The sequence below is a fragment of the Pinus tabuliformis genome, chromosome 7 (genome assembly GCF_031772625.1).
Source record: "Pinus tabuliformis cultivar Carrire ecotype Pingquan chromosome 7, CPIR1, whole genome shotgun sequence".
Lineage (NCBI taxonomy): Eukaryota > Viridiplantae > Streptophyta > Pinopsida > Pinales > Pinaceae > Pinus > Pinus tabuliformis.
In genome coordinates, this window is record NC_142293.1 from 1,619,581,372 (window position 1) to 1,619,588,105 (window position 6,734).

Sequence of the window (6,734 nt, forward strand, 5' to 3'; positions counted from 1 at the left end):
ATTGAGGCCCTCGAGGAAGATGTTAAAGAACGAGAAGAGCTGACAGGCTTGATTGAAAAGTTGGCCACTTCAAATGGTTCACTAAGCTTAAATTTGTAGGTAGAATCCATGCATTTCTCAGCAGAACGTAGCACTAACTCAATCAAGTTGTTTGTTATGTATTAAAATGCGTCCTATGTTGTATTCTTTGGTATTTCAACAAATGTTTTCCTGGGACTTGACAAGTTGGCCTTGACAAAAGCGTTCAATAACAGTTCCTATTCTTATAATGTCTTTGGGAATGCAAGCGTAGTTTCCAAAAGCTTGGAAAATGCTGTAGTCGCACTATAGTCTGGTCTCACAAGCTCATGGAATGCTTTCCTTACACAACAACACATAAAGTGATTTTTATTGTCATTGTTTTCCCTTCGCAGCAGTCATGGTCTCGGATGAAGGCGATTCAGTCATCTTTGCTCAATTTCCAGCGGAACGAAGAGGGCTTTAAGTTAACAATAGTTCTGGATTATCGAGCTCCCTTGAAATCTACAGATGAAGAAGGCTAATACGTGATGCAGAAGAGGGACCCTGTGAGAAGTTTCCTCGTTCCAAATGGTTCCACTGCAATTTCCGTGTCACTTAGGTGCTTCTGATGTGTCCAATCTATTTCTGCTGCCCGTGCAAGAGAAAGGCTTTGTAAGCTTTGCCGTTGAATATGAATTTGCTACTCGATCGAAGCCATCATTCTATTATATAAACTCTAGGCATACATCAGGCTAGCTTGAATATATTCGCCATCTTTCTTCAGGTCTAGAGAGACATGAAAGTATTCTGCCTCTCCTCCACCATTCATCATTTCAGTCTTCAAGAGGGAGATACTATTGAAAATGGAGTTCAACGCATATGGAGTTCAATACATCGATTCCACCTTATAATATGACACAGTGCTCCACCACGCACAATGCACATCAGGGCCTCAGACAACGCATAACAAGATGCAGATCAAATCCACCTCAAACAATGCACAACACACCATGATATTCCAATGCACAACGCATCATGCGAATGATGGTTGGATGCACCACATATTAGTCTGATAAAGGCGGTTTATAAATTGTATTGCAAAATGAGCAACTGAACATGCCAGAGCAGTTCAGTCACAGCAAAAGAGGTAACGTTCAGTATTGCACAACCCTTAATCATGCGAGTTGCTTGTGCCTTACACCACAACACTAGCCTGGCGTGGCTGAAAAAACTAAATGTTATAGCCAGGAATATAACAGTGACACCAGTATGCAGAAAGGTTGTAACGGTTCCTTCAAGGGGCAGTGATGAAAAAGATGTAGCAAGAATAGTAATGGTAGTTCTGACACGCAGAAAGGCAGAACTGATGGCAGAAATGACCTGCACAGAAAGGCCATAAAACAAATGGCTCAAAGTAATTATGCAAGGCAGGAAAACACCTGCTCTAATACCATATTAAACACACACATGGCAGAAAGAGTATGCAAGATAAAACATAAGAGTACACTTATTATTAACAAATGATGTACATTTATAGTACATGGTGTGACCCTTGGATTCATATTCCAAGTGGTCTCTTGAACTTCCTTAGTCTATTCGGCTTCCACACTAACCCTTAGAGGATTAGGTGTCCAACGAAAATGAACACGAAAACAACGTGAACAAAAACATGTTTCCAACCTGAATTGTCATAATCAAATTCTTAGAAACTCAACAATCCATTCATCAAATCAAATCCCTTTAAGATGGGCTCACTAAATTTCTATAAATCATATTTTTCATAATCAAATCCCTCATTCATAATGACAACCGTCTTAGGTTTAAAGTTTAATTATGTCACAAGTAAAAATTAATAATATTATATTGACATCAATGACATTGTACTTTTAATTAATTATTTTTAATAATCTATTTCTAAAAACATATATGTATTATCCCTACCTGTAAAAAAATGCAAAAAAAAAAAAAATTCTTATTATAATAGAGATTATAATATAAATTATCTACATATATATATATATATATATATATATATATATATATATGGAATAATTTTGATCTCATAACTCATTAGTTTCTTATAACTAACAATTCATTAATAAATATTTTTTTTTTCCACAGAAAAAAGACCATCCTCTTATATTAAAAAAGGGATTACATATGAAATGTAAGAAAAACGCAGAGACTGTAACCACCAGCAAGCGGGGAAAGTCTCAGCCGACTGCCAAGCCAGCTCACTGATAAACTAAGCAAGCCACCGCATGAAGGAATCCTCCTCCAGAAAACCACGCTTCCCGGGAAACATATTCACGCAGGAAACAACCGCATCGCGATCAGAAAGAAAGACCACGGGAATCCACAGTAAACACTTGAGGGATTCGCGCGCTATAGAGAAAAAGAAGGCGAACAGCTTCCCGGGCTTCCACAATTGGGGAAAACAGCCCAAGAAACCGGCAGGAAAAATACAGAAAGAAGAAAAACAAGGAAAAGAGCAGATCCAAACAGATTATTTACAAGGACCGAAGAACTGAGAAGATAAATTAAACAAAAATGGGTTGTTCGACTGATCGAACCACCCCATTTTCAACCTCCGAGACAGACCACGACCCCATCTCAAGCTCAACTCCTGCTTTGGAAAGACGGTTCGCGTCGAAGTTCCTTTCCCGGAAGATGTGACTAAGAGAGATCTCCATGAAATGACTCCTGAGGCGAGAAACTTCTCTAAACAGAGTAAGATTGCTGCAGCGCTGAGCCCCATTAAACCACTTCACAACATTCATGGAGTCCCCGAAGATCTGAGCTTCTCTCACATTTCTAAGAATAAGCCAGCTGAGAAGGAGATGTAAGGCTTTCAATTCGGCAAAATTATTGGAGCCTTGTCCCAGACCTATTGAAGCTTTAACAACCTTCTCCTTTGAAAAGTGGATGATCAAGCCTGCCCCACAATGCCCATTAATATCCGAGGCCCCATCAAAATAAGCCCACGGCATAGAGTATCTAATGAGTTCTTGACAAACAGCTCTGGAAGTAGAAAGAGCTTGAGGAATAGGAATACTTTCATAAATGGCAGCTCCTTCTGCGGCAAGTCTTCCAATAGGGAAGACAGAATCCTTGAAAATAACTTGATTTCTAGCTAGCCAAGTCCCCAAGTGATGAGTAACGGAATGGTTCTTTCTCTTTCGTTTGAGGAATCGTTCCACCATCTCTGCCAGGCATCTAAGAGCCCCTGCCCTTCCCATCTATAAGGGACATTTAACATGCTTAGCATTTCAGCCCAAAGGCTGGAATTAAAAGGGCAAAGGAGAAACAGATGCTGAACTGTTTCGGCACTGTCTTTACATAGGGGGCATCTGCCAGGACTAATCCTACCTCTTCTTTGAAGGAAATCCCACGTAGGAACTTTCTGGAGTAGGACACACCAGAAGAACAATTTTGATTTAGCTGGTCCTTTTAACTTCCATAACGATTTAGCCCACCAATCCGGATTCTCCCAACCATTTTGAGACATCATCCATTTGTAACCCGCCTTTGGAGAATAAAAGCCATTCTGAGCGAAAACCCATTTTAGCTCATCCGGGGAGTCAGAAAGCCTGACTGAGGAGTTGAGGAGGTCCCTTGTATACCTGTCCCATTCCTCCAATCTATCATCGATCAAATTTAAGTCTCTTCCCTGAAGCCACCCTTGATTCCAAATGGTAGAAGCTCGAGGATCAGCTACCTGATTAAGAGTGTATAGACCCCTATCTTTTAAAGCCGCGACCAATCCCTGAGATAGAGTAAATCCCTCTGAACAGCCTATCCAGGGATCTCGTCCCAAACGGATCTGTGTTCCATCTCCCACACTCCAGGCCAAACCCTTCTCTATGATGTTAACAGATGCAACCACTGCTTTCCAGACCACCGAGGAGTTTTTGGAAGACTTTTGCGGCAGTCTGATCCAATCTAGCGTTGTTAATGGATCTATGTATTTCTTTTAGTCACAGCAGTCCACAGATTTTCCGTAGTAATGATCCTCCAAGCTAACTTCGCTGCAAGAGATTGAGAAAAACAAACGAGGTTTTTTATACCCCAGCCTCCCCACTCTTTAGGGCGAGCTATTTTGTCCCAAGCGATCCACGGTGTAACTCTCTCAGACTTGGACCCCGCCCACAGAAAACTGCTGCATAATTTCTCAATTGAGTTTAGAATTCCTTTGGGCACCCAGGTCAGGCTAGCCCAGTAGACTGGGATTGCCATCAGAACTGATTTAATTAAAACAAGCCTGCCAGCCCGAGAGAGCCACTTGTGGCTCCAATGTTTCAATTTCGATTCCAATTTTGCAAGGATCCAATGCCAATATTTTATCCTATAATTGTCGGGCTTCAGATAGAACCCCAGATATTTGAAGGAGTCCTCCAACGATTTAACTTCAAAATTCAGAACCAAAGCCACTCTGCGCACCTCCTCTCTAGCCAGACCTGAGCAAGTAAGTGTAGATTTTCTCTCATTTATGCATAGGCCAGTAGATTTCAGAAAGAGGTCCAAGATCCTCTTGAGCGTCCTACAGTCCTCAAGGCTGCCATTGCTGAAGAGGATTATATCATCCACGAAGAGGAGGTGAGTGACCCAGAAATTTTGAGCAACTTCGATTCCTTTCAGAGAACCTTGTCTTTTTGCTTCTTGGATCAAACGACTGATACCGTCTGCTGCCAGCAAAAACAAGAGGGGAGAAAGCGGACAACCATGTAATATTTTTAATGTTTAATATAGAGTTGATATATAATATTAAAAAAAAACATTAATAACAAAAATGAAGATGAGATATCCTCGATGGTATGTCACGCTGTGATAGCTACCTATCACATGATAGATGCCAGTTGTACAATGTTTAAGGCAGGGTAGGGCAGGACATCAACCCCTCCACCACGCCAGAGTTAATATTTATGAGCCCACGTGTGTGAACCATTCATTCTCTCCTGTGTGCATTTGTTTCAATGTGATGGAGTAGCTCCTCCTCTGGTTATATTCCATCGATGATAATTTTCTCACGTTGTCTAATAACTCTTTGTGTTATGTTCGTCTCTCCTTGCTCACATCCTTTCCGGCTTCTACTCCAGGGTGGTGGTCTATCATGTCTGCTTTAAGCGCGGCCCAAGTGTCGTCCTCTCGTCTGCTCCTGTTATATGAGAATCCTTCCTACCTAGTCCTTCTTTGGAGCATGCTTCTTATTCGTTTATGGTTGTCTCCAGACTTAATTGCCTTAGCCTACTGAGGTTTCTCGCCTTGGCCACTCGGGGGATGCTTTTGAAGTGCTTGGTGTTGGACCTCTGTCCATTGTTTTCAGAGTTCTGGGTCCGAAGGAGGTGTTGTAGCTCTTGAGGTAGTGGTTATGGGTAAATGGTGGCATTGGTCTCTAGGTCTTCTTGCATCCTGACTCTTGCTTTCTGGGTTTCCTGGTCTAATTTCACAATTTTGTCTTGGGTGCTCGTTTCTTTCTATTTGGCTCGATGAGTCTATACTTGGGTGGTGACTTTCTGGTGTCAGGTTGTCTGGTGTTGGCTTCCCTCTTCTCTCTAGACTATGGCTGAGCTTGTTTGGTTCCGGGCGACAGGCAGTAACTCTCAGGGTGTCTTTCTACTGAGGCTCTACAGTTTCTGTCTCAGCTTCATTATGAAACCCAACCCCCTCTCCTCGCACATAACAGCTCTGATGAAGCTGGAAGGTTCTATCCCCCTCACTGGGTCTCGGGGTGATGTTGTATCTATTTGGGGTGGGAGTGAGAGGCTCTAGTTGTGATCGTCGTGGTACCTATGGGGGTCGTAGCTTGTTGGTTGCTTCCAAGGCGGGATGCCACCGTAAGATCGTCACACAATTTGATAGTGTTGCAAGAGTGGATGATAGCGAGCAGGGACATCAATGTGTTTCGGTGACTCCGGACTGCTCCAAACAAGGAAATTCTGGGATTTTGGGTTGGACACCATCTAGGAGGACATGAATCTCCTCGAAGATCCTCGAGCTCATCCAATATGTCTCTGTTCATCTGGATTCCCTTAGTCAAGCCCACAGGGAGAAGCACGAGACCTTTATGGCCAAATTTGAGTAGCTTCAGTACTTCCAGTGCCATATTCGTGAGCAGGTGGTAGTGTTTTGGCACAGGCAAAATTTCCTAACATAAAAGGTTGAAAATATGGAAACTTGACTCACTCACTTTGAGCACCGTCAACTGCATGTATTTCCCACCACCTCCCCATGGTATTGGTCCAGACAACCTTGCCTCAATTACCTCCGACGATTGATTACGTTCACTGGTGTGTTTCTTATTCTTTTAGTTTTCTAGAATGTTAGTCCTCTTAGTTGGCAATTTTTCTTTTTGTATGTTGTATGGTTATCTCATTGGTCAACAAACCTGGTCGGGGTAAGACCATATGCTTTTTGACAACCTTATATATGTCTTTTAATTAATAAAAACTTTGACTTACAAAAATAACTGAAAATAAGATATAATTAGTAATATGATCAACTTAGAATTAATATAAGAGATCCATTTAAATTTAGATTCTTTATAGACATTTGTGTTTTTTTTTAAATTACAAAAATTTGAAAAAATACTTTCATGTCTTGAAATTTAATCCCCTTCACATATGACAAAACCCAAGTTAAAATGAATGTGTTGTTACCTAAGTCATATTAAAAAATTAAAAAATAAATTAAATTAAAATTAAATAACTATATACTTTTATAAGTACATGAAAACA

General features: G+C 41.1%; 1 protein-coding gene across 1 annotated transcript; it reads right to left on the bottom strand.

Annotated features, from left to right (window-relative positions):
* Window positions 1–2,245: 2,245 nt before the first annotated feature.
* LOC149254423 (uncharacterized) lies at window positions 2,246–6,103 on the bottom strand. The gene is made up of 5 exons (XM_089454777.1): window positions 5,788–6,103; window positions 4,068–4,682; window positions 3,527–3,960; window positions 2,577–3,239; window positions 2,246–2,419 (listed from the first exon to the last, which is right to left on the bottom strand). The coding sequence occupies exons 1-5, from the start codon at window positions 6,101–6,103 to the stop codon at window positions 2,246–2,248; spliced, it is 2,202 nt and encodes a 733-aa protein (XP_089310903.1).
* Between the last annotated feature and the right edge of the window lie 631 nt (window positions 6,104–6,734).

Bases quoted from the DNA above. Each gene is read 5' to 3' on its own strand.
- LOC149254423 (XM_089454777.1), bottom strand. From the start codon at position 6,103: ATGGCACTGGAAGTACTGAAGCTACTCAAATTTGGCCATAAAGGTCTC. The intron at 3,240-3,526 runs GCGGGTTACAAA...TGTCCCTTATAG, and splicing joins ATGGCTTTTATTCTCCAAAG to ATGGGAAGGGCAGGGGCTCT. The intron at 2,420-2,576 runs GTGGTTCGATCA...CAATTGTGGAAG, and splicing joins TCTCGGAGGTTGAAAATGGG to CCCGGGAAGCTGTTCGCCTT.